The 26804-nt window shown below is 41.4% G+C and overlaps 1 protein-coding gene across 4 annotated transcripts in view; it reads right to left on the reverse strand.

Moving 5' to 3' along the window:
- Positions 1 to 25196, reverse strand: part of LOC112222161 (adenylate cyclase type 6) — a 57926-nt gene extending 32730 nt beyond the window's left edge. For 3 of the 4 annotated variants that reach the window (XR_006079642.1, XR_006079641.1, XM_024384812.2), the window contains exons 1-3: positions 24975 to 25195; positions 13206 to 13455; positions 12030 to 12966 (exon numbers count right to left, since the gene is read on the reverse strand). Coding sequence is in view for 2 of the 4 variants with exons in the window: in XM_024384812.2 (XP_024240580.1) it covers positions 12030 to 12966; positions 13206 to 13225 (957 nt within the window). In the remaining 2 variants the exon portion in view is untranslated. Of the gene's footprint in view, positions 1 to 12029; positions 12967 to 13164; positions 13456 to 24974 lie in introns of all 4 variants that reach the window. The other variant, XM_024384813.2, reaches the window with a different exon arrangement.
- Between the last annotated feature and the right edge of the window lie 1608 nt (positions 25197 to 26804).

Below are 26804 nucleotides of genomic sequence, written 5' to 3' on the forward strand. Positions count from 1 at the left end.
ATGTAAAAAACATTGTCACAATACTAAGAGGTCCCCCAACATGAATGGTACAGGCTCAGATTCATGGTACATGTTTAGAATCATGGCACAGGCTCAGAATCATGGTACATGTTTAGAATCATGGCACAGGCTCAGAATCATGGTACATGTTTAGAATCATGGTACAGGCTCAGAATCATGGTACAGGCTCAGAATCATGGTACAGGCTCATCAGAATCATAGTACAGGCTCAGAATCATTGTACAGGCTCATCGAAATCATGGTAAAGGCTCCAAATCATTGTACAGACTCCTCATATCCATGGTACAGGCTCATAATCATTGTACAGGCTCCTCAGAATCATGGTACAGGCTCAGAATAATTGTACAGGCTCATCAGAATCATGGTACAGGCTCAGAATCATTGTACAGGCTCCTCAGAATCATGGTACAGGCTCATAACCATGGTACAGGCTCCTCAGAATCATGGTACAGGCTCCTCAGAATGATGGTACAGGCTCAGAATCATGGTACAGGCTCAGAATCATGGTACAGGCTCTTCAGAATCATGGTACAGGCTCCTCAGAATTATGGTACAGGCTCAGAATCATGGTACAGGCTCCTCAGAATCATGGTACAGGCTCAGAATCATTGTACAGGCTCCTCAAAATCATGGTGCAGGTTCATCAGAATCCTTGTACAGGCTCCTCAGAACTATGGTACAGGCTCATAATCATTGTACAGGCTCATCAGAATCATGGTACAGGCTCAGAATCATTGTACAGGCTCAGAGTCATGGTACAGGTTTAGAATCATGGTACAGGCTCAGAATACGTGTATCCTTTTACACAATCTAATCGATAGGGGAGAAAAAGTATAGATCTGCTTAAAAATGTGCTAAAATGCAAAAGCAACTCAACTCTATAAACCAACACAGCCTACTGGGTCTTGACTACGTGAGTCGTAGTTGTTTCCGTGGCAACCGCTGGACTGAACTGAACACAAACACTGAGGGAGACATGATTGCTTAGCAGTGGTGCTGCTTTTGTTGTTCTAGTCATTCTCAGAAGTGATGGTAAAATGATGATTCCTTTCCTATGTTGCTCATTGGTCCTTGCTTCTCTAGGGGGACTGTTGCAAAGATCCTAGAAAACGTTGCTGCTTCACAAGGGACAAAAGAACAATGTTCATGAACAGCAAATACTGAATATCAAATTTGTGAACTGCATCATGTGTGAACATGCAGACTGCAGAGACATTAGGCGTATTCTCACCAGCAAAAACCCTGTATGTCTGCATTTACGTACAGTGCATTCGAAGAGAATTCAGATCAAAGCAAAAAAACTTTTTTTTTTACAAAATATCACATTTACATACAGCTGAAGTCAGAAGTTTACATACACCTTAGCCAAATACATTTAAACTCAGTTTTTCACAATTCCTGACATTTAATCCCAGTAAAAATTCCCTGTTTTAGGTCTGTTAGGATCACCACTTTATTTTAGGAATGTGAAATGTAGGAATAATAGTAGAGAGAATTATTTATTTCAGCTTTTATTTCTTTCATCACATTCCCAGTGGGTCAGAAGTTTACATACACTCAATTAGTATTTGGTAGCATTGCCTATAAATGGTTTAACTTGGGTCAAACGTTGCAGGTAGCCTTCCACAAGCTTCCCACAATAAGTTGGGTGAAGTCTGGCCCATTCCTCCTGACAGAGCTGGTGTAACTGAGTCAGGTTTGTAGGCTTCCTTGCTCACACACGCCTTTTCAGTTCTGCCCACAAATGTTCTACAGGATTGAGGTCAGGGCTTTGTGATGGCCACTCCAATACCTTGACTTTGTTGTCCTTAAGCCATTTTGCCACAACTTTGGAAGTATGCTTGGGGTCATTGTCCATTTGGAAGACCCATTTGCGACCAAGCTTTAACTTCCTGACTGATGTCTTGAGATGTTGCTTCACAATATCCACATAACTTTACTTCCTCATGATGCCATCTATTTGTGAAGTGCACCAGTCCCTCCTGCAGCAAAGCACCCCCACAACATGATGCTGCCACCCCAGGCTTCACAGTTGGGATGATGTTCTTCGGCTTGCAAGCATCCTCCTTTTTCCTCCAAACATAATGATGGTCATTATGGCAAAACAGTTCTATTTTTGTTTCATCAGACTAGAGGACAGTTCTCCAAAAAGTACGATCTTTGTCCCCATGTACAGTTTGGAGCAGTGGATTCTTCCTTGCTGAGCAGCCTTTCAGGTTATGTTGTTTTTTGGACTCGTTTACTGTGGATCTAGATACTTTTGTACCTGTTTCCTCCAGCATCTTCACAAAGTCCTTTGCTGTTGTTCTGGGATTGATTTGCACTTTTTGCACCAAAGTACGTTCATCTCTAGGAGACACGTCTCCTTCCTGAGTGGTATGATGGCTGCGTGGTTCCATGGTGTTTGTACTTGCGTATTATTGCGTACTATTGTTTGTACAGATGAACATGGTACCTTCAGGCGTTTGGAAATTGCTCCCAAGGATGAACCAGACTTGTGGAGGTCTACAATTTTTTCCTGAGGTCTTGGCTGATTTCTTTTGATTTTCCCATGATGTCAAGCAAAGAGGCACTGAGTTTGAAGGTAGGCCTTGAAATACATCCACAGGTACACCTCCAATTGACTCAAATTATGTCAATCAGCCTATCAGAAGCTTCTAAAGCCAGGACATCATTTTCTGGAATTTTCCAAGCTGTTTAAAGGCACAGTCAACTTAGTGTATGTAAACTTCTGACCCACTGGAATTGTGATACAGTGAATTATAAGTGAAATAATCTTTGTAAACAATTGTTGGAAATATGGCTTGTGTCATGCACAAAGTAGATATTCTAACCGACTTGCCAAAACTATAGTTTGTTAACAAGAAATTTGTGGAGTGGTTGAAAAAACAGTTTTAATGACTCTAACCTAAGTGTATGTAAACTTCCGACTTCAACTGTAAGTATTAAAACCCTTTCCTCAATACTTTGTTGAACCACCTTTGGCAACGATTACAGCCTCGAGTCTTCTTGGGAATGACGCTACAAACTTAGCACACCTGTATTTGGGCAATTTCTCCCATTCTTCTCTGCAGATCATCTCAAGCTCTGTCAGGTTGGATGGAGAACGTTGCTGCACAGCTATTTTAAGGTCTCTCCAGAGATGTTCGATTGGGTTCAAGTCCAGGCTCTGGCTGGGCCAATGATGAACATTCAGAGACTTGTCCCGAAGCCATTCCGGCGTTGTCTTGGCTGTGTGTGTAGGGTCGTTGTCCTGTTGGAAGGTGAACCTTCACCCCACTCTGAGGTCCTGAAGGTGCCTTATGGCAAACTCAAAGTGGGCTGTCATGTGCCTTTTACTGAGGAGTGACTACAGTCTGGCCACTCTACTATAAAGGGCTGATTGGTAGAGTGCTGCAGAGATGGTTGTCCTTCTGGAATGTTCTCCCCTCTTCACAGAGGAACACTAGAGATCTGTCACAGAGTGACCATCTGGTTCTTGATAACCTCCCTGACCAAGGCCCTTCTCCCTCAATTGCTCAGTTTGGCCTGGCGGCCAGCTCTAGGAAGTGTCTTGATGGTTCCAAACTTCTTCCATTGAGGAATGATGGAGACTACTGTGTTCTTGGGAACCTTCAATGCTGCAGACATTTTTTATACCCTTCCCCAGATCTGCACCTGAGCTCAATTTCAAGTCTCATAGCAAAGGTTCTTAATAACTATGTAAATAAGGTATTTCTGTTCGTAGTTTGTAAAGATGAGCATTTTTCAAAAAATGTGGGAAAAGTCAAAAAGTCACTTTCCGAATGTACTGTATAGGTCAGTGTGTAATATCTCTTGTAGGAAGGAATTAAAGAAGGATTTTTTTAACCATGTCATGAGAAGGAGACAAACAGGCCATTGAAACGTATTGACTATCCCCTGACTCAGAGTACGACAGCATGGCTCAATGTTCTGTCTGTCCGTTCATCTGTCCGTCTAATGGGCTTTCAGGAACTCTGTGGTGGTTGGGGATCAAAGGGGATCAAAGAACTATCCCTCAAATGCATTAGGTTGGGTGTCATGAAGTACCACGGAAAAAATTACCAACGTGTTTGACTTTGTGTGTGTGTGTGTGTGTGTGTGTGTGTGTGTGTGTGTGTGTGTGTGTGTGTGTGTGTGTGTGTGTGTGTGTGTGTGTGTGTGTGTGTGTGTGTGTTGTGTGCGTGTGTGTTGTGTGCGTGCATGTGCGCATGTGTGTGTGTGTGCATAAGCGCTAGTGATGGGGGAAGAAATCTTTGACGATATATTGTATCGTATTGACAATATCGCAGTATTATATTTGCGCTAGCTGGCTGTACCTGCACCAAAACGCCAGTATTTTTCCTTCATAGCTTGTTCTCCATCTTCTTTTTAAATTGGAAGCCTATTATTTCCCAGCGCTTTTATTTCCACGACTGATCAAAACAAATTTTCTCATGCTCTCTCTTGTCACTCTACAGCAGAAATATGGTGTGTAATATGTTCAGAGCATTGAATCGCAATACAAACCACAGTATTGAATCGTAATACATATAGAAGCGTGAGAATCATGAGACACGCAATACACATCTTTTTGGCACATAAGTATCATGCTAATATTGTATCGTGAGGTCCCTGGAAATTCCCAGCCCTAATAAGTGTCACCAAAAAAATGACCAACGTTGTGTGTGTGTGTGTGTGTGTATGTGTGTGCATATCAGTGTGTGGGTACGTGTCATCCTGTCTGCTAGCGTGCGCATGTGTGTGCTTGTGTTACCTGGTATGTTACCTGGTATGTTACCTGGTAGATGTAATATAATGGATGTTACCTGGTAGATGTAATATAATGGATGTTACCTGGTAGATGTAATATAATGTATGTTACCTGGTAGAAGTAATATAATGGATGTTACCTGGTATGTTACCTGGTAGATGTAATATAATGGATGTTACCTGGTAGATGTAATATAATGGATGTTACCTGGTATGTTACCTGGTAGATGTAATATAATGGATGTTACCTGGTAGATGTAATATAATGGATGTTACCTGGTAGATGTAACATAATGGATGTTACCTGGTAGATGTAATATAATGGATGTTACCTGGTAGATGTAATTTAATGTATGTTACCTGGTAGATGTAATATAATGTATGTTACCTTGTATGTTACCTGGTAGATGTAATATAATGGATGTTACCTGGTAGATGTAATATAATGGATGTTACCTGGTATGTTACCTGGTATGTTACCTGGTAGATGTAATATAATGTATGTTACCTGGTATGTTACCTGGTAGATGTAATATAATGGATGTTACCTGGTAGATGTAATATAATGGATGTTACCTGGTATGTTACCTGGTAGATGTAATATAATGGATGTTACCTGGTAGATGTAACATAATGGATGTTACCTGGTAGATGTAATATAATGGATGTTACCTGGTATGTTACCTGGTAGATGTAATATAATGGATGTTACCTGGTAGATGTAATTTAATGTATGTTACCTAGTAGATGTAATATAATGTATGTTACCTGGTAGATGTAATATAATGGATGTTACATGGTATGTTGCCTGGTAGATGTAATATAATGGATGTTACCTGGTAGATGTAATATAATGGATGTTACCTGGTATGTTACCTGGTATGTTACCTGGTAGATGTAATATAATGTATGTTACCTGGTATGTTACCTGGTAGATGTAATATAATGGATGTTACCTGGTATGTTACCTGGTAGATGTAATATAATGTATGTTACCTGGTATGTTACCTGGTATATGTAATTTAATGTATGTTACCTGGTATGTTACCTGGTAGATGTAATATAATGTATGTTACCTGGTATGTTACCTGGTAGATGTAATATAATGTATGTTACCTGGTATGTTACCTGGTTGATGTAATATAATGTATGTTACCTGGTATGTTACCTGGTATATGTAAAATAATGTATGTTACCTGGTATGTTACCTGGTAGATGTAATATAATGTATGTTACCTGGTATGTTACCTGGTAGATGTAATATAATGTATGTTACCTGGTATGTTACCTGGTTGATGTAATATAATGTATGTTACCTGGTATGTTACCTGGTAGATGTAATATAATGTATGTTACCTGGTATGTTACCTGGTAGATGTAATATAATGTATGTTACCTGGTTTGTTACCTGGTTGATGTAATATAATATATGTTACCTGGTATATGTAATATAATGTATGTTACCTGGTATGTTACCTGGTAGATGTAATATAATGGATGTTACATGGTATGTTACCTGGTAGATGTAATATAATGGATGTTACCTGGTAGATGTAATATAATGGATGTTACCTGGTATGTTACCTGGTATGTTACCTGGTAGATGTAATATAATGTATGTTACCTGGTATGTTACCTGGTAGATGTAATATAATGGATGTTACCTGGTATGTTACCTGGTAGATGTAATATAATGTATGTTACCTGGTATGTTACCTGGTATATGTAATTTAATGTATGTTACCTGGTATGTTACCTGGTAGATGTAATATAATGTATGTTACCTGGTATGTTACCTGGTAGATGTAATATAATGTATGTTACCTGGTATGTTACCTGGTAGATGTAATATAATGTATGTTACCTGGTATGTTACCTGGTTGATGTAATATAATGTATGTTACCTGGTATGTTACCTGGTATATGTAAAATAATGTATGTTACCTGGTATGTTACCTGGTAGATGTAATATAATGTATGTTACCTGGTATGTTACCTGGTAGATGTAATATAATGTATGTTACCTGGTATGTTACCTGGTTGATGTAATATAATGTATGTTACCTGGTATGTTACCTGGTAGATGTAATATAATGTATGTTACCTGGTATGTTACCTGGTAGATGTAATATAATGTATGTTACCTGGTTTGTTACCTGGTTGATGTAATATAATATATGTTACCTGGTATATGTAATATAATGTATGTTACCTGGTATGTTACCTGGTAGATGTAATATAATATATGTTACCTGGTATATGTAATATAATGGATGTTACCTGGTATGTTACCTGGTAGATGTAATATAATGGATGATGGAGAGTGCAGGTTAGTGTGTGCAACATGGTACCCACACAGATTAGGTTGAGTGGCTGCTATGATGCAGACTCTGATAAGACTGTTCCATGTGAAGCAACACAATGCTTAGCAGAAATGCTAAATACGCAGACCAACAAATGAGCTTGTACCACATAAGGAAACAAAAATGTCCTTAGTCATTTACAGTTCCACTTTGTGGTGTCTTCCTGTGTCGTCTTTGTCTCCATTGTTTCATTTGTCTGTTGTGGCCGGACACTGAGAAGAACCATGCCAACCTTTCCAATGTTTAGATCGGAATTACACAACTATTATGACCATTTTTCTGTGAGATTGTTACACACACACATATATGTACAGACAGTCACACACACAGAGAGGACAATGTGTTGGCCTTCACGTTCCTAAAGAAGAACAAAGTGCAGCATTTCTCACAAACCCTTTAATGGAGAGCCCTGAGCCAACAGAAACCAGGGGTTGTGTGTCTGTGTGTGTGTGTGTGTGTGTGTGTGTGTGTGTGTGTGTGTGTGTGTGTGTGTGTGTGTGTGTGTGTGTGTGTGTGTGTGTGTGTGTGTGTGTGTGTGTGTGTGTGTGTGTGTGTGTGTGTGTGTGTGTGTGTGTGTGTGTGTGCGTGTATGTGTGTTTGTGTGGTTAATTGATTCCAGCTGGGAAAAGAGAAGACATTGATGATTACAAAGAGAGAGTGAGGGAAAGAGCAGAGGGGAGGGGGGGAAAGAGAGAGAGCATTTTCTAATTGAGTGAGGCTTTCTTCCAAAATGTTTAATTTGGTTGTTTACAATAAAAAACTGAGAGAGTAGGAAGAAGTTTAGGTCTGTTTCGCTGGCTATGACACAAAAATACTCAAACATGAAAAACTGCAGTTTTAGGCTACACTACACACACAATACACTATAATGGCTATCCAAGTGACAAAATAAGTGGCATGTACTGAAATGTTATTCAAAAGAAATATTTGGTTCTAAATGCAGGATCATTCTGGACAATTAGCCTTGAGGTTAGCAGCTATGATGCAGCTAAAGGTATTGGTGTAGCATAGTCTCTCCACGGAGCACCTTTACCTGAAAAACCATCTGATCTGGGTGTTAGATCTGCAATCCCCTTTGTTCTGCTAAAGGAAATACAAACAAACAAATAATAATGATGTGCATCTGAGGAGCCCTACAGTGTGAGCAGGATCTACAGTCTGTGAAGGGTTTGACCTGGAGACTCCTTGAATTGCCCTTGACCTCCCAGCGAGCAGTGAAGCTATTCCAGGATTTTTCTAAAGCTTTGCAATTATTATTTATTAAGACTTTTAAGAGTTGCATTGGGATTGCAATTTCACACATGCGTCATGCAAACACACATAAAGTGTACACACATGTGCGCGCACACACAGCATCTACCCACCAAGGCCTTTCAGAGAACACAGCCTTCCATTATTGTAAATGGAAACAATATGTGTACAGTCCCCTCAACCCACACAGAAACACACACTCATATGCACACACACACACACACACACTGTCACATACACACACACACACATTAAAAAGGCTACAGCGCTAGTGAGTGAAGAAGAGGTCTTATTTCCACACAGACCATGACAGATTAAAGGCCCAAACACATCCTGGTTCTAGATTTGTAATCCAGCCCAGGGACACATGCTCTCAGCAGGGGGGTTTGGATCAGTGACAGGTGGAGAGAGGCCAGCGATACATACAAGTGACAGGCAGACAACATACCCTGCATCCTAATTAGACCACAATGTCATTACACTGTATGTGTTTGTTCATCATTATCTGTGGCTAACGATGCCAACAGAAACCCAGCGAGGTTAATGAGTTATCGGAGAAAGGGGAAATACTTGCACACAATCGTAAAGAAGTGATGGATGGCACTTTATTACTGTACAGCCCTGTACACACATGGACGATCACAGGAAGGATCTCACCATCGCTCAGCTCTGCTCATTCAATAGGACCCTCATTAATTTTACCACAGCAAGGAAAACACTGTGTGCATTGAGGGATATGCATGATGTGGGGGTCATTGAGAACACCTTTACATTATGCACATGCCCAGTAGCCCAGTTCTCACCATATAGCACCATAGAGTTGTTACACAGATGTTGGTAGGCTACCATATTTCAGCAGTTACCTTTCCTACAGTGGCTTGATGAATAATAGACACTAGTCTAGTCATGAGTGACAGTCCAGTATAGTTCTGTCTCAATGAATGAAAAACAACACGTTGTAAACTATCTCTTATCTCTCTTTCACAGAAACCAAATGGGTTCTCTTTTCCTCTTCCTAAGTAACATCCTTTGGTAAACAATTCTGTTTTTTACAAAAATATGTGTATAGAGTATATAGAGTGTATATTTACACTGTGTACAAAAGATTAAGAACACCTTCCTAATATTTAGTGCCCCCCCCCCCCTCAATTCTTCAGGGCATGGACTCTACAAGGTGTCTAAAGTGTTCCACAGGGAAGTTGGCCCATGTTGACTCCAATGCTTCCCACAGTTGTGAAGTTGGCTGGATGTCCTTTGGGTGTTGGACCATTCTTGATACACACGGGAAACTGTTGAGTGTGAAAAACCCAGCAGTGTTGCAATTCTTGACACAAACTATGTGCCTGGCACCTACCACCACACCGTTCAAAGGCTTTTAAATCTTTTGTCTTGCCCATTGACCCTCTGAATAGCACACATACACAATCTACACCTTCATCTACACTGATTGAAATTGATTTAACAAGTTACATCAATAAGGGATCATAGATTTCACCTGGTCAGTCTGTCATGGAAAGAGCAATGTTTTGTACACTCAGTGTATAAAGCCTGTAATCCTGACATGAAGTCATTTCACAATTGCCTTGTGAAAATGTGAACCTGGACCAAGGCGGAGCACTCTCTCAGTGGGCAGTTATCAAATCCTGTTCCCTTCAATCAACATATAACCACTAATGTTCTACCATGAAGCCAAACATTCTTCTGTGTCCCCTTGTTGTTTTTCCTGGAATGATCACCACATTATTCCTATCCCATATTTCCTCCCAACGGTCATAAACTGTTACACAACGGTTACAGTAGTACTGAATGCACCTAGCCTCAGCCTTCATACAGACCCCCCTACCCTTGGAAAAAGTACAAAGTGTCTCTTGTGTGGGAGCACAGAGACCTGAGTGATACTGCTTTATATTATCATGGGCCATGATATTCTCTTTCTGGCAAACAATCACACACACCTGCACGTGCCATGAGCATGTGCACATACACGAGTATTCATGTAAGCACGTGCAAACACATACACACACACACACGCACGTACACACACAAACACTCACGCAGACACAAATACACACACAGCCGGCCGGTCGAGGCGGTTAATTTAGCCCACTGACCTTCAGCTAGCCCCTGGGTCCTTGGCATGACGCACAAACAACCTACAGTAGGCCACACACACATACACACACACGTACATACACAAACACACAGATACACACTCGCACTCGCACACACACACCTGCACCCACACACACACACACACTCACTGCCTCAACACAATGACAAACACACTATTACATAACATTCAGAAATATAGTGACAACACAGTGACAAACACTGTTCCATCCAGTAACCAAAACGTCTTTACATTTTTCTGAATTAAAATTCTATCTTTTTTTTAAATCTTTTTTTCCTTCTTTCGGATCTACATAACCTACTCAAAGTGAACGGAAATTCAAGTAACACTTTCAAGTATTGTGGTAGCAGCATCTTGTTATTTGTATGCTTGTCAACAGCAGGAGCAAAGACTATGTAAAAAGTTATCGGATAAACCTCCTCAGTCTTCTGAAAGCCTAACCCTGGGAGAGAGTCTTATTTTACAGTGGGACAATAACACCAATTTGAATGTCAAAGAACACCAGAATGACTTTCCAAGAGGTGTTGAGTGTGCCTGAATGGTCCAGTCTCAGTCATGACTTAAATCTGCTTGAAATCAAGGACAAGGTTTGAATATTGTTGTACAGCAATGATTACCAACCAAATGTTCTGAGCTTGAGCAATTTTGACAAAAACAATGGATTTATGTTGCCTGAAGAGTTGTGCAAGGTTAGTAAAACCTTATTCAAAATGATTCACAGCTATAATGATTTCCAACGGTGCTTCCACCAAGTATTACCTCTGGTGTGTGAAGACAGACACACAATCAATACAACTTCATTTTTATGTATTTTTATTAATTCTGAACATTCTCTCTAATTTGTATTTTACCTTGAAAATGTGGAGTAGGTTGTGTAGATTGGTAGGAACTTTTTTTAAGTTGAATTTTAAGGCATCAAAATGTGAAGACTGTGCAAGGGGTGTGTAGACTTTCCCTAGGGACTGCACATGCTGCCAAATCCACAAACATGCCCCTGAAAACAAAGTCTTGTCAGACTTGAACCACATGGTTGGCTGCACTGATACAACAAATAATATTCTAGCCCGTGCTGTAGGTCCAAGAGCAAGGCCCAGATACCACAAAGTCTCAGCTTGCAAAGACACACTCACTGCAGCCATAGAAACCTTTAAACAAATGAATACAACACACTGCAGGCCAAGAGGCACATCTAACCCCAAAAAGTGGGCTAGTAAGCTACTGCCTATATGGGTCATCACCCAAATGTCTCGTCAACCGTGAGTGGAATGGTAGGTCTACACTCAAGCCAAAGCAGAAAACTCAGTTAATTAACATAGCCGGACAACCAAAGGAATAGTACCGGTCACAAATTATTTAGAAAGTCGTGTCTGTGTTTGTTCATTGTCATGCCAAAGACGTCGCTTGACAACAATAGAAGAGTTCCCTTCAGTTGTGTACACTATGGCACCCACATAATTAAATAGAACATATACTATATCTTTATGATGGACAGGAGCAGGAAGAGTTCCTACCTGTTTCCAGAGGAACACGTCTTCCTGGTTGAACTGCCAGGTGGTGACCAGATGAATGGTGGAGAGCACCCCTCCGCTCAGCACGGCTGCTCTCATCCTGACAGGCAGAAGCGTGTAGATGATGTAGATGAAGAAGACAGACCACCAGATGCCCTCAGATGCGCTGCGAGGCGCCACCATCAGCACCCCGAACACCTGCACCAGCAACAGCACACCGATGACCAGGTAGCTCACCATCCACATGTAGTCCTGGTGGAAGCCGTTCCGGTTACACACAACCATGAGAGCCATGAACAGGGCCATGGCCACAGAGAGGGCCGAGGAGTAGGCCACGTCCGGGGTTGCGTGGACACAATGGAAGGTAAGCATCACGCCGCACACAATCACCAGCACCCCCATCAGCATGGTGAGGGAGCTTTGGTTGAGCCTGAAGAAGTAGCGCTGGTACAGACGCTCCAGTTTATGAGACTGGAACTTCTTGGACTGGAACACTTGCATCACCCGCAGCCAGCAGTCCGCCACCGTCACCTCACCTTCCCCATTGGGACCCTCATCCCCTCCCTTCCCACCACCCCCTCTACACCCCACCTTCCTCCCTTTCAGGTCCCCATCCTCAAAGCCCATGTCGACAGATTTGAGCCCCACCACTTCCCCGGCGGCGCCGCCCCGTTTGCCGTAGTGGTCCTCTTGCCAGATGCAGCGCACGCCAAAGTTGCCCCCCCCGCCCGCCGCCCCAGCCGGCCCTCCGCGGTGGTGGGGGTGGAGGGGGGCTCCAGAAGGGGGCTCCATGGCGTCCGGATCCCGCAAGCAGCTCATGTAACGCGGGTTGCAAAGGGATGAGCCTCCCTTCTGCTTGGACTTCTTTCCATTTCGCTCCCCCCACGAGGTCTTTCGGTCATCCACTCTGGCCACTAGGAAGCCACTAAACCAGGACATTCTGTGTAGGAGGAATGGGGGACACGCACAGCATAGGGGGGTGGGGGCAGTTCGAGTTTCAATAAACTTGGAAACATTCATAGATCCACCAACTTAAATTAGACATGCAACATAGCCTTTCTGAAAATTATTTAAGAAATAAAAGAACAACCTTCACATGTATTTTCTTAACCTAATGTCCAAAATAAAAACTGTTCACCTGTTATTTTAAGGTCACCTGTATGACTATGGACATAGTACCTGTGTGGGTTCTGGTACATATCCCAGCCCTATCCTCTCCAGCCCTTCCACTCATTTATCCCAGCAGGCAGAGGTTTGAAGAAGTGAGGGGTTTCAGACGCAGTTCTGCAGGGGTGTGGGTAGGTGGGTGAACGTGATCGGGGAAGGTCCAGAGGCGTGTCAAACCAGCGTTTCGGACTGAGCAGGTGATGTGAAAGGCAGGGTTTAGGGAATCACTCTATGATCCGGCCTATCTCCAGGGCTTCTGAGTCTTGGAGGAGAGACACAAAACACAGACAAATACAGGTGAAATTAGAAGGGAATTAAGAAGTAAGAATTGTGTTAGCAAAAACCTCAGAAAACCACTTAACCATACATTTATGTCATGGGTCAGTGACAGCACCCAAAAACAAAGTCATACATGAAAGTTGTACAATCATCATTCGGTGATGAAGAGTAACTCTCAATACGTGCATTCTAAGAATAGTCAGACAACAATACCATCATCATCACAAACAGAAGCGTCATGCCCATAGGGGGCACAGGGGCACGTGCACCCTCAGATATGTCCTGTAAAAAAATAGAATATATAGAAATAAAAGTCTTTCATTTTTTGTTGTTGTTTCTCTGTAATACTACTAGCATTTTATGAGGCTGGCTTTAGCTAACCAAGATAGGTTCCCAATCTCCCAACCTCATAATTAGCCACCAAGAAGCCATTTCAGGCTATCAATCAAATGAAAGTAGCTAGCTAGTTTAACTATCTTAGCTGGCATACCTGCTGGCAAGGGAGGTAGACTTTAGATAAAGCAAGCGATTTCTAAATGCACTGATTAAAGACTCACATTCTTTTCAATCTTCTACCCAGATTTTTGCAGAGATGCAGAGAAACATATTCAGTTTCTTTAAAACAATAACCACTAGTCAGGAGGATACAGACAGCTCAAGAGGTCAAATCAAAGCAAAATCAAATCAATCTTTATTTGTCACATGCGCCGAATACAACAAGTATAGACTTTAACGTGAAATGCTTACTTACAAGCCCTTAACCATCAGTACAGTTCATGAAGAGTTAAGAACATTTTTACCAAATAAACTAAAGTAAATATTTATAAAAAGTAACACAGTAAAATAACAATAACGAGGCTATATACAGGGGGTACCGGTACCGATTCAATGTGCGGGGCTACGGGTGAAGTGACTATGCATAGATGATAAACAGCAAATAGTAGCAGCGTCGGGGTGTCAATGTAAATAGTCCGGTGGCCATTTGATTAATTGTTCAGCAGTCTTATGGCTTGATATGAAGAAAAATAAACATATTTTTGACATAGAGTTAAGAATAATGATTATGGCTATAGATTATAGGAAAAAGCTGTTTCAGGTATTTGAAAAATGCTAAATTCTTCAACTTCTAGGAAAGGGTCTAGCCCCCCTCCAGGTCATCCCCTAGCCATCCTCACATACTTTTTGCCCCCTCAAAAAATGTTGTGTGTATGCTGCCCCTTATCAGAAATTAAACATTTGTCAAGCTTTAGGCTATTATTTTCTTGATGGCTTAACTAATTAAAGATGTAAAGAGGAAGGTGTGATAACAGGTGGTGGGTGTCAGAGCCTGTCATCACTGGAAGGAAACAAGGATGACATGAAAATTATCACTGACTCAATCGCTCACTGATGAAGACAAGACCACTGGAAAAAAAATCAGATTGGGCAACCATCATGGGCATGATGCCTGTATCACTACCCTCCTACATCTGCATACAGATTAAGGGTCAGTTTGACTCTTTACCTCATGGTGTTAGAGTTGGGCATTGGGGAAGGATAAGCTGGACCTAGATCTGTGGTTTAGTGGCAACTTTGATTCCAAGCAGCTAAAACACCTCCATCAACGCAAATGACCCTTCAAACGTACATTTCCTGAATCAATTAGAGAAAGGAGGGATTTCTCCTAATTTCTGTAAATTAAGGTAGGCTATATTCGGGTACAAGCGCAACAAATCCTGGCACGTATATAAGTTGTACATTGAAAGAAATTCCACATTCTAAGCTTTTATAATGCATTCAAGGTCTTGTGCATTATTTTACCAATGACTAGTGGAACTGATTTATCATCTGTGCAGAGCTATAGGCTACCCATCCATGATAATAATAAGGCTAGTGCAACATATTCTGTAGTCTATAGTAGTTTAGGCATATTTAAATGCTCATGAATGACACAATTATTTATTATTATATGGTTATATACTATTTTTACTATATGTCTAGTTCTGCTGATTTAGGAAGAACTAGACATATAGTAATAATTATATTTAACCTTTATTTAACTAGGAAAGTCAGTTAAGAACAAATTCTTATTTACAATGACGGCCTACCCCTGCCAAACCCTAACCCAGACGACACTGGGCCAATTGTGCACCGCCCTATGGGACTCCCAATCACGGCTGGTTGTGATACAGCCTGGAATCGAACCAGGGTCTGTAGTGACACCTCTAGCAATGAGATGCAGTGCCTAAGACCGCTGTGCCACTCGGGAGCCCAATGTATAACCATGTAATAACTATAATAGCTAGGAAAACATTGCCTTATCATAAAAATCTAAAGAATAAGTATAATGATCACCGTCACGACATTACAGTATCAAAGCTGATGCAGCCTCATAAATCCCAGTATTCCCTAAACCTATAGGCTCATCAACTGAGTGTACCAGGGACAGGCCTCCAAACGACCTGAGCTCTTGAATGTGCAGAACGGCTTATATCAACACAACGCAGATGTGCTGTCGCCTCTCGTTCCATTTTTTTTTTCATTGGGAACACGAGAGGCCGCTCATGTCGGTAGGCATGCTGTGTTGTTGAAGCAAAAATAGATTTTCCTCGCTATGGCTATCGTATGCCTTCTCTGGCACGTATCCGTCCAGGCTGCTGGTCGTGGCTTCTGGATGATCAAGAGAGGTTCAAAGGAGAATAGCCTTCAGTCAAAGTGGACGCTACACCCTCCGGCTCCGAACAGTCCCTTCTCTCCCGTGCACAAGGTCGACCAGTGCGGTGCCCCTATTACAAATGTCGTGATGTTGCCAATCGTTACGGCGTTCAACAGCTACAATTATCTCTGGATTTGTATGGCTGTGGCTGTAGACATCCTGCCTGGATCCTTTCCTTCCTACCTCGCTATCGCTTGTAGAATAGAATGCGGGGGACTATTCCTCCGGGACGTTTGCACGACATTTCGACCGGACAGCAGCATGCTGGCGTTACATAATGCAAACAGTGTGTGCATACCCAGCTAGCACATGTGGTTCCTTGGAAGTTGTGGGAACGAACGTTTTTAGTTCCCCATTGGTTCTGTGAACGAAGCCATCCGTTTCCTGACAGGTAAAACTGAACATTTCGCCTGTTCTGGGGATGTTAATTTATAGGTTGCAGTGAGGTTCTAAGAACGTTTTACTATGGTTCCTGTAAAAAAATTCTGGGATGTTTTATTAACGTTCTGAGAATGGAAATTCTAGGTTATTTGAAGGTAATTAAATAACGTTCTGAGAACATTTTTCAAGAAAACTTTTTATAATACTGCTAGTTTAGTTTGGGTTAACTGTTTTGAACTCCGAGCACAGATAGGACACACATAAATGTATTTGCTTAGGCATTAATCATGCAAACACATTTAATTATTATTATTTTTTTACCCTTTTTTCTCACCAATTGGTAGTTACAGTCTTGTCCCATCGCTGCAACTCCCGTATAGACTCGGGAGAGGCGAAAGTCGAGAGCTGTGCATCATCCAAAACACGACCTCACCAAGCCGCACTTCTTCTTGACACAATGCCTGCTTAACCCGGACTAGGGTTGCGCATTTTGGGGAATATTCAGAGGTGGGAATTAACGGGAATATATGGAAATTAACGAGAATATATGGGAATTCATGTAAATATGCTAATTTATATTAATACCATTTAAATGTAGATCTTTTTTTGCATTTGATATATTTACCATATCATATGGAGACAGAAACATAAACGTTTTACCTTATCATAAGTAGACATAATTGCAAATGATTAATTCCTTCTAATAGAAATTCTAAAAAACGATTTAGTTACGGATTGAACTTTAATTAAATAAATTGATTCTTCACATGGTATAATTTCACTGAACAAAAAAAGAAAGGGAATATTGAATGATCCCCAATGATCCATCTCATCTCCCAAAAACATTTCCAACATACATCTATAAAATGATAGTCTAGAAACTAAAGCTTTGGTTGTCTTCCTCTCGGGCTTCCATGTCTTCTCCCTGGACCTCCTCAATGTCCACCTCTTGAACATCAGACTCTGAGGCCTCATCTTCACTGTTACTTTCCAACCTTGTTTAGGATGGTTCGTTGTCAGGCTCAAAAAGCCTGTCACTCCCTGACCATAGAGAGCACTTGTTTCTCCATGGTGTAGTAGGTCAGAGCGTGACTAGGGGGTATTCTAGTTTATAATTTCTATGTTGTGTTCTAGTTTATATTTTCTATGTTCGTGTTTTGTATGATTCCCAATTAGAGGCAGCTGGTAATCATTGTCTCTAATTGGGGATCATATTTAAGTAGATATTTCTCCCAACTGTGTTTGTGGGATATTGTTTTGTGTTTGTGCATGTGCACCACGTAGTCACGTTTAGTGGTTCGTTTATTGGTATATTTTTGTTTTGCTGAAGTTTCACGTGGAAATAAATATGTGGAACTCAACATCCGCTGCGCCTTGGTCCCGTTCTTACGACAACCGTGACAAGCCTCACATTTGCCACCCATTTTTCAACCCTTGTATTGGTCAGCCTGTTGTGTGCTTTGGTGTGTGTGTGTTCCCAAACAAAGACCAGTTGCGCTCTGAGGTGGCTGATGTTGGTTGGATTTGGAGGATGATGGAGGCAACAGGGGAAAGAGCCTCAGATCCACAAAGCCCCTTCCACCAGGTGGCTCATGAGATATGTTGGCACAACTGCCATATTGCATCTCCATCGCAAAACCCTTGCTTGGAAGTGTACTTCGCCAGACTGCCAAGAACCTTGCCCTCATACAGGCCAAGGTGACGAGACACAGTAGTGATGACACCATAGGCATTGTTGATCTCTGCACAAGACAGGATGCTCTTGCCAGCATACTTGGGGTCCATCATGTACGCTGTGGCGTGTATGGGCTTCAGGCAGAAGTCTTCACGCTTTTTGATGTATTTCAGAACTGCAGTTTCCTCTGCTTGGAGCAACAGTGGAGTGGGCAGGGCAGTAATGATTTCTTCTCTTACATCTGCAAGCGGAGTCTGAACATCAGACAGGATGGCAGTGTCTCCCTCAATCCGTGCAATGACTACTGCTATAGGTTTCAGGCTGCTTACCACTCTCTCCCAAAATAGATAATCCGGGAGGATCCTCTTGAAGGGGCTGTCCATATCGGCAGACTGTGATATGGCCATTTCTTGGAGAGACTCCTTCCCCTCCAGGAGACTGTCCTTGAGGAGCAGATTCAGTGCATGAGCAGCACAGCCAAAGGGTGTGATGTGAGGGTAGGACTCCTCACATCACACCATGAAGCAGCCTTCATGTTCGCAGCATTGTCTGTCACCAGTGCAAATACCGTCTGTGGCCCAAGGTCATTGATGACTGCCTTCACCTCATCACCAATATAGAAACCGGTGTGTCTGTTGTCCCTTGTGTCTATGCTCTTGTAGAATACTGTTTGAGGGGTGGAGATGATGTAGTTAATTATTCCTTGCCCACAAACATTTGACCACCCATCAGAGATGATTGCAATACAGTCTGCTTTCTCTATGATTTGCTTGACCTTCACTTGAACTCTGTTGAACTCTGCATCCAGCAAATGAGTAGATAAAGCATGTCTGGTTGGAGGGGTATATGCTGGGTGAAGAACATTCAGAAATTTCTTACAATACACATTATCTGTGAGCATCAGAGGTGAACCAGTTGCATACACAGCTCGAGCAAGACATTTATCAGCATTTCCCTGACTACGTTCCTCCATTGAGTTAAAAAAAACTTCTGATTCCAGGAGGACCATGAGCTGTTGTTATCGATAAGGTGTCTGATTCATCATTTTCATATCGAATAGAAGTAGAGTGACTTGTGTCAGAGGTTGCTTGTTGTAAGCACTGAAGGAACTTCATGCATTTAGCCAGATGATTCTGCATTGTTGTTGCATTCTTCACATATGATTTGGCACAGTAGTTGCAAATGTACACAGCTTTTCCTTCTACATTAGCTGAAGTGAAATGTCTCCACACATCAGATAGTGCCCGTGGCATTTTCCTGTAAAGATTAGGGGAAAAAATAGTTTTAAAAAACAAATACAATTCCATGTAGAGATAAATAGTTAAGCAGTTAGATTAAACAACTCCTTTGTAGAATACATGTTATAAAATGAAACATGTATGGAAACAGGTGAAAACACACATAGTAACAAAAACTAGCTAGCAGAAATTGTTAACCAGTTAGAAATGATTTAAGCACACTTTGCTGTAGGCTACTATTTACTACTTAATTTTAAAAATCATGTATGTCATATAACATATACAGTTGAAGTCGGAAGTTTACATACACTTAGGTTGGAGTCATTAAAACTTGTTTTTCAACCACTCCACAAATTTCTTGTTAACAAACTATAGTTTTGGCAAGTCGGTTAGGACATCTTCTTTGTGCATGACACAACTCATTTTTCCAACAATTGTTTACAGATTATTTCACTTATAATTCACTGAATCACAATTTCAGTGGGTCAGAAGTTTACATACACTAAGTTGCCTGCTTGGAACAGCTTGGAAAAGTCCAGAAAAGTATGTCATCGCTTTAGAAGCTTCTGATAGGCTAATTGACATCATTTGAGTCAATTGGAGGTGTGCCTGTGGATGTATTTCAAGGCCTACCTTCAAACTCAGTGCCTCTTTGCTTGACATCATGGGGAAATCAAAAGAAATCAGCCAAGACCTCAGAAAAAAATGTGTAGACCTCCACAAGGTCATGTCTGGTTCATCCTTGGCAGCAATTTCCAAACGCCTGAGGGTACCACGTTCATCTGTGCAAACAATAGTACGCAAGTGTAAACACCAAGGGACCACGCAGCCGTCATACCACTCAGGAAGTAGACACGTTCTGTCTCCTAGAGATGAACGTACTTTGGTGCGAAAAGTGCAAATCAATCCCAGAACAACAGCAAAGGACCTTGTGAAGATGCTGGAGGAAACAGGTACAAAAGTATCTATATCCACAGTAAAACGAGTTCTATATCGACATAACCTGAAAGGCCGCTCAGCAAGGAAGAAACCACTGCTCCAAAACCTCCATAAAAAAAGCCAGATTACGGTTTGCAACTGCACATGTGGACAAAGATGGTACTTTTTGGAGAAATATCCTCTGGTCTGATGAAACAAAAATAGAACTGTTTGGCCATAAAGACCATCATTATGTTTGGAGGAAAAGGGGGGGGCTTGCAAGCGGAAGAACACCATCCCAACCGTGAAGCACGGGGGTGGCAGCATCATGTTGTGGGGGTGCTTTGCTGCAGGAGGGACTGGTGCACTTCACAAAATAGATGGCATCATGAGGAAGTAAAGTTATGTGGATATATTGAAACAACATCTCAAGACATCAGTCAGGAAGTTAAAGCTTGGTCGCAAATGGGTCTTCCAAATGGACAATGACCCCAAGCATACCATCACAAAGCCCTGATCTCAATCCTATAGAACATTTGTGGGCAGAACTGAAAAAGCGTGTGCGAGCAAGGAGGCCTACAAACCTGACTCAGTTACACCAGCTCTGTCAGGAGGAATGGGCCGAAATTGACCCAACTTATTGTTGGAAGCTCGTGGAAGGCTACCCAAAACGTTTGACCCAAGTTAAACAATTTAAAGGCAATGCTACCAAATACTAATTGAGTGTATGTCAACTTCTGACCCACTGGGAATGTGATGAAAGAAATAAAAGCTGAAATAGCTGAATTCACATTCTTAAAATAAAGTGGTGATCCTAACTGGCCTAAAACAAGGAATTTTTACTAGGATTAAATGTCAGGAATTGTGAAAAACTGAGTTTAAATCTATTTGGCTAAGGTGTATGTAAATTTCCAAATTCAACTGTATTCACCCCACCCAGTTTTGTAATCAAAACTTACCAGAAAGCATGTAGTCCTTGGCTCATTGGCTCAGACAGTGTAGTAATGTGGACTCAATAGCATCTCATTAGTGTGCAAGATCTTGAGAATCAGCTGTACATGTGATGGAAGAGTGCACTGTACATGTGATGGAAGAATGCACTGTGCATGCAGAGGGTTGCAATTCTATTGAATTGGGGATAGTTTAACCAAAATATGCCACAAGGCCTAGAATTGCCTTATGTGTATCTCACAAAAAAGGTTCACTGTTATAAGCTAACTTTTTTTGATGAATTTAAGCAAAATACCTCAAATTCCAGGGCTTAACTTGCCATGGAACATTTCTGGAAAAAGTATGGAAATTTCACGTAAAGTTTCCAACCCTTTGTAACACTAACCCGGACCAATGTGTCGGAGAAAACACGGTACACCTAGCGACCATGTCAGCGTGCATTCCGCTGGGACAATTGTGCGCCGCCTCGTGGGTCTGGCGGTCGCGGCTGGCTGCGACACAGCCTGGGATCGAACCAGGATCTGTAATGACACAGCTAGTGCCTTAGACCGCTGTGCCACTCGGGAGGCCCCCGAACACATTTATATTTTATTGTGGCACAACGTCAGTGAGATTTAAACCTATGATCTTCTGTTCTATATCCATGAAATGAGTGTACTGCACCACCTGGATGGAGCTAGCATGCCATGTTTTTTTTAAACTCATGCAAAGCTGTTCATTTTAGTCTATTCAAACATTTCAAAGGGAAAAGTCATTAACATCAGGTGTGGCCAAATAGTGGGCACGGCCAACACACCTGAACACACTTAACAAGATAGATAATAGAGAGAGTTTTGTTGATGCTGAGAATGGAATGTATATGTTTTTAAATAACATTCTTAGCAGGGGTGTGCCGACATGGCCATACTCGTATTTGTAATCGTATCCATAAATGTACAGTTGAGAGTCGGATCGGATCAGTTGATACACGTGATCGGAAAAAATGGAAGTGTTTTAATATGCCTAAATAGATTTTGGCAAAATATCTCTCTGCACATTCTCACTACAAAACATTATGCAGATTAGGAGCAGTGCCTCGGAGGGTTGGGTGTGTCTGTGTACTCAACTTGCAGCGGGCAGTCAAGTTTGCTGTCACTCAGTCAGAATGCACATTAGCATTTCATCTTTTTTCCATACCATTGCTCCACTTGTTAGATATTATTCACATTGATAGCTTTTTTATTTTACCTTTATTAAACAGGCAAGTCAGTTAAGAACAAATTCTTATTTTCAATGACGGCCTAGGAACAGTGGGTTAACTGCCTGTTCAGGGGCAGAATGACAGATGTGTACCTTGTCAGCTCGGGGGTTTGAACTTGCAACCTTCCGGTTACTAGTCCAACGCTCTAACCACTAGGCTACCCTACCACCCCGCTTGATAGGGAATGCCCTCACTATGTGATTTATCATAGTAGCAGGCAGCAGCAATCTAAATGATCAGACTGAAAACATGCAATGGAAAGTGATCGGATGAAATTATGAAGCGAATGGCCGGAGAATTACAGCTTCACATGATCCAATCAAAGCAGCAGGATCAACGTACAGCCTGATCTTCTCTTTACAGACAGGCAAACTATCCAGTTGAGTTATTTCGACCACACACATGACTGACTCAAAGACAGTTCAGTATGGTTTAGAAACTATGTGACTGACTGACATGAGAATGATGCTTGCTGGCACCCGAAAATAACTTTTTTTTCTGATCACGGATAGTTTAAAAAAATACTCGGATCATAATCGTATCCAGAAAATATCCCATATCCGTTACGATACCAATTTTGTCCGACTACTCGGCACACCCCTAATTCTTAGACCATTACAACATTTTTCTTGTGGTTTTATGGAAAGTTTTCTTAACATTCTCGGAACAATGTGAGAACATGACTTTAAATAGAACCATGAGGAAACTTGTAGGAAACATTATGCTGAAGTACTGAAATTCCCCCAGAAGAACGTTGTTTCTTAACATTCTCGTAACAATGTGAGATCATGACTTTAAATAGAACCATGAGGAAATCTGTAGGAAACGTTATGCTGAAATTCCCAGAGAAAACTGTTGTTTCTTAACATTCTCTGAACTATTTGAGAACATTCCCAATCTCAAACCAGTTGGAGAACGTTCTTAGAACCATGTTTGAATTTTTAGCAAACATTCTGTGAAATTAATGAAATGCCAAGAAACTATCATTTTTTTGTCAAGTTCCATAAATGTGCTTAGAATGTTCCAAAGCCAAGCAACTATCCTGCACCATTACCAGAAAGTTGTGGGAACGTAGTATGCAAAATAACCATAGGACAACCACGCTCTCACCAAGCTCTAAGAAACATATGGTTTTCTGAACGTTATGTGCTAGCTGGGTAGAGACTGGCATCCGTTCGTAATTGTTAATAATCAGATCCTTATTTTCGTTTTTAGAGGACAGCTCCTATTTCTATTACCCTATAGTATACCGTGTTGTGTGGGGAGCGCATCAAAGTAAAAACACATTTGATAATCGCATCATCAGACATATTGCCTGTTATAGGCTATTTATTATTGTAGTCTGGTGTAATTAATGTCAGCATAGGCATACGGTTTTGTTAATGTAATGTAGGCCTAACAAGAGTGTAGCCTAATAACATAGGCTAATAGTAAGAATGTATCCAAGGTCTACGAGAGGCTAACGTAACATTCCATGCGAAGGCCGTGGGGCTATCATCAGCCGCATTCACAGTTCACACACTCGTTACATAACTATGTTCAGTGTAACCTATGTGACAACCATAGCGGAGATCACAGCTATTACCATTTTGATGCTGTGTTACGGTGTGCGGCAACTTGTAGTCTACAATGTTGCATGTCACACCTGCCCGCTAAGTAGCCTATGTGTCTTCTTCCTAAACCAGCGAGGGGAGAATACATTCTAGCATGGCTCAGGCCCTGACTAACAAACGCCACGAGTTAATAAACACACGACAGACATTACAAACGAGCGGTGGACTATTCCACATTCCAACGCATCACTTCGCCTTATTTACTTTTTGTAGGGCTGGCTCATCAGCAGTTTTTTTTAAACTTCCCGTTATGATGACCTAGCCTATATTTAATTTAAAATAACTCAAACATGGAAAAAAAAACAGAAGCGTTGCGGTTGGAAATTCATTTTAGACGAAGATCCCTGCAGCTGCGACCTTTGAGATAGCAGCTATGACTGCAATGCCTAGATGGCAGCAGTCATTTTAGTGTCCTTCTCTAACCTGCAAACTAATTTATGTGAAACTCAAGGATATTAGAGCCTATAGCGTTAAATGCCTGTTTTTTTTTTATATCCGTGCTTATATAGGGCTAATTACATAATTGAGCCATAAGAAACACGGATCGATTACTGAGACACTGCTATGATAAACACAGAGGACTCAGGCGCACAACCCTTATAATAATATAATAACATTCCGCCAACTGCTTTTAATTACGCACTGATAGAATAGCAATAATGTCGTTTTCTCAAATTAGATGGGTGTCAAATAGAATAAGGCTTGGCCTGCCCTAGATAGCATACGACTAAAGAAGCCTACATCAAACATGCACACTAGGACGGAACACACTGGAACGAGGAATAACTCACCATGATCATCCTTCTCGCTTCTTTCCCTCCAAACTAGCCCGCACGAGCCAAGCCTATACTGGGAAGGATAGGACGAATTGAAGTCCCCGGTACTGTTGACGGTTTGAATAGTCAGAGAGGGGGACCAGTGGTGACAAACAGACATAAACACACAATATCCTCCTGTCGTTTTCTCTCTCTCTCCACTCCCTTGCTTCTCCCCCTCTCTCCTCAGCTCCGACGCGCCACCGCTCACACGCTCCAATTCGGTCTCCCTCTCAGCATCTCTGCACTCCCTCTAGAGGTGCAACTCTGTATGAGACGCTGCTGAGAGGTATACCACAAAGCATGATCCATGAGTTTGTCAGATTTTCTCGTTAATTAAGAAAGCTAAACATAGATATGTGTTTTTGTTTGTTGAATCAACTAGACCAGGTTTCCCCAACTGGCGAATTTCGGCGATTTTATTTGGCCCACCAAGTTTTCGGAGCAAAAAAATACGTTATTGTTGGACCTAACACACTTCAAAAACACCAGCATATCAGCTCCAAGTGATTTTAATTTAGGAAATCTGTTCCAAAGTATTCCCACACATAATAGAGAAACATATGTGATCGTATACACATGTAAGCAAAGTTTGATATTATTATGTTTAAGTCAAATATTATATATGTTAGGGTTTCTTGTGTCAATTTGCAGTGTCAAATTATTTGTCATTGTCTTCCGGCCCCCTGACCATCCACTCAGGAAAAAAATCGGCCCACAACTGAACCTAGTTGATGATCCCTGAATTAAACCATGTCCATTTCAAGCTTATCATTCTAAAAAGTAAAGCAGTTATATCAGAATATTTAGACAATTTAGCAGAATACACCTCTGGTCTATGCTCTGTATGAACCATAACACAGTCTATGAACTCAATATTTTTGTCACCTGCTACTGTGTTATGGGGAAACGTTGTGATGGGGATACGTCCCCATGTACCTGTTACCCACTTAGTTCCAAACCAGATGCCAGATGTCCCACATCTACAGTGCATTCGGAAAGTATTCAGACCCTTTGATTTTTTCCACATTTGGATACGTTACAGCCTTATTCTAAAGTTGATTAAATCGTTTTTCCCCCTCATCAATCTACACACAATTACCCACAATAACATAGCAAAAACAGTTTTTTAGAACATAAAAAAAATTAAATATCACATTTACTTAAGTATTCAGACCCTTTACTAAGTACCTTGTTGAATCACCTTTGGCAGCGATTACAGCCTCGAGTCGTCTTGGGTAAATATGTATAAACTGTACTCTATACTATTCTACAGTATCTTAGTCACTTTAATTGTGTGTAAATATTGCATCACCCATCTCATATGTATATACTGTATTCCGTACTATGCCACTGTATCTTAGTCCAATGCCGCTCTGATATATATGTATATATTCTTAATCCATTCTTTACTTACAATTAAGTGTATTTGATACATCAGAAAAGCAGAACTTGATATTTGGTACAGAAAACTTTGTTTGCAATTACAGAGATCATACGTTTCCTGTAGTTCTTGACCAGGTTTGCACACACTGCAGCAGGGATTTTGGCCCACTCCCCCATACAGACCTTCTCCAGATCCTTCAGGTTTCGGGGCTGTCGCTGAGCAATACAGACTTTCAGCTCCCTCCAAAGATTTTCTATTGGGTTCAGGTCTGGATACTGGCTAGGCCACTCCAGGACCTTGAGATGCTTCTTACGGAGCCACTCCTTAGTTGCCCTGGCTGTGTGTTTCGGATCGTTGTTATGCTGGAAGACCCAGCCACGACCCATCTTCAATGCTCTTACTGAGGGAAGGAGGTTGTT

The sequence above is a fragment of the Oncorhynchus tshawytscha genome, linkage group LG22 (assembly GCF_018296145.1).
Source record: "Oncorhynchus tshawytscha isolate Ot180627B linkage group LG22, Otsh_v2.0, whole genome shotgun sequence".
Lineage (NCBI taxonomy): Eukaryota > Metazoa > Chordata > Actinopteri > Salmoniformes > Salmonidae > Oncorhynchus > Oncorhynchus tshawytscha.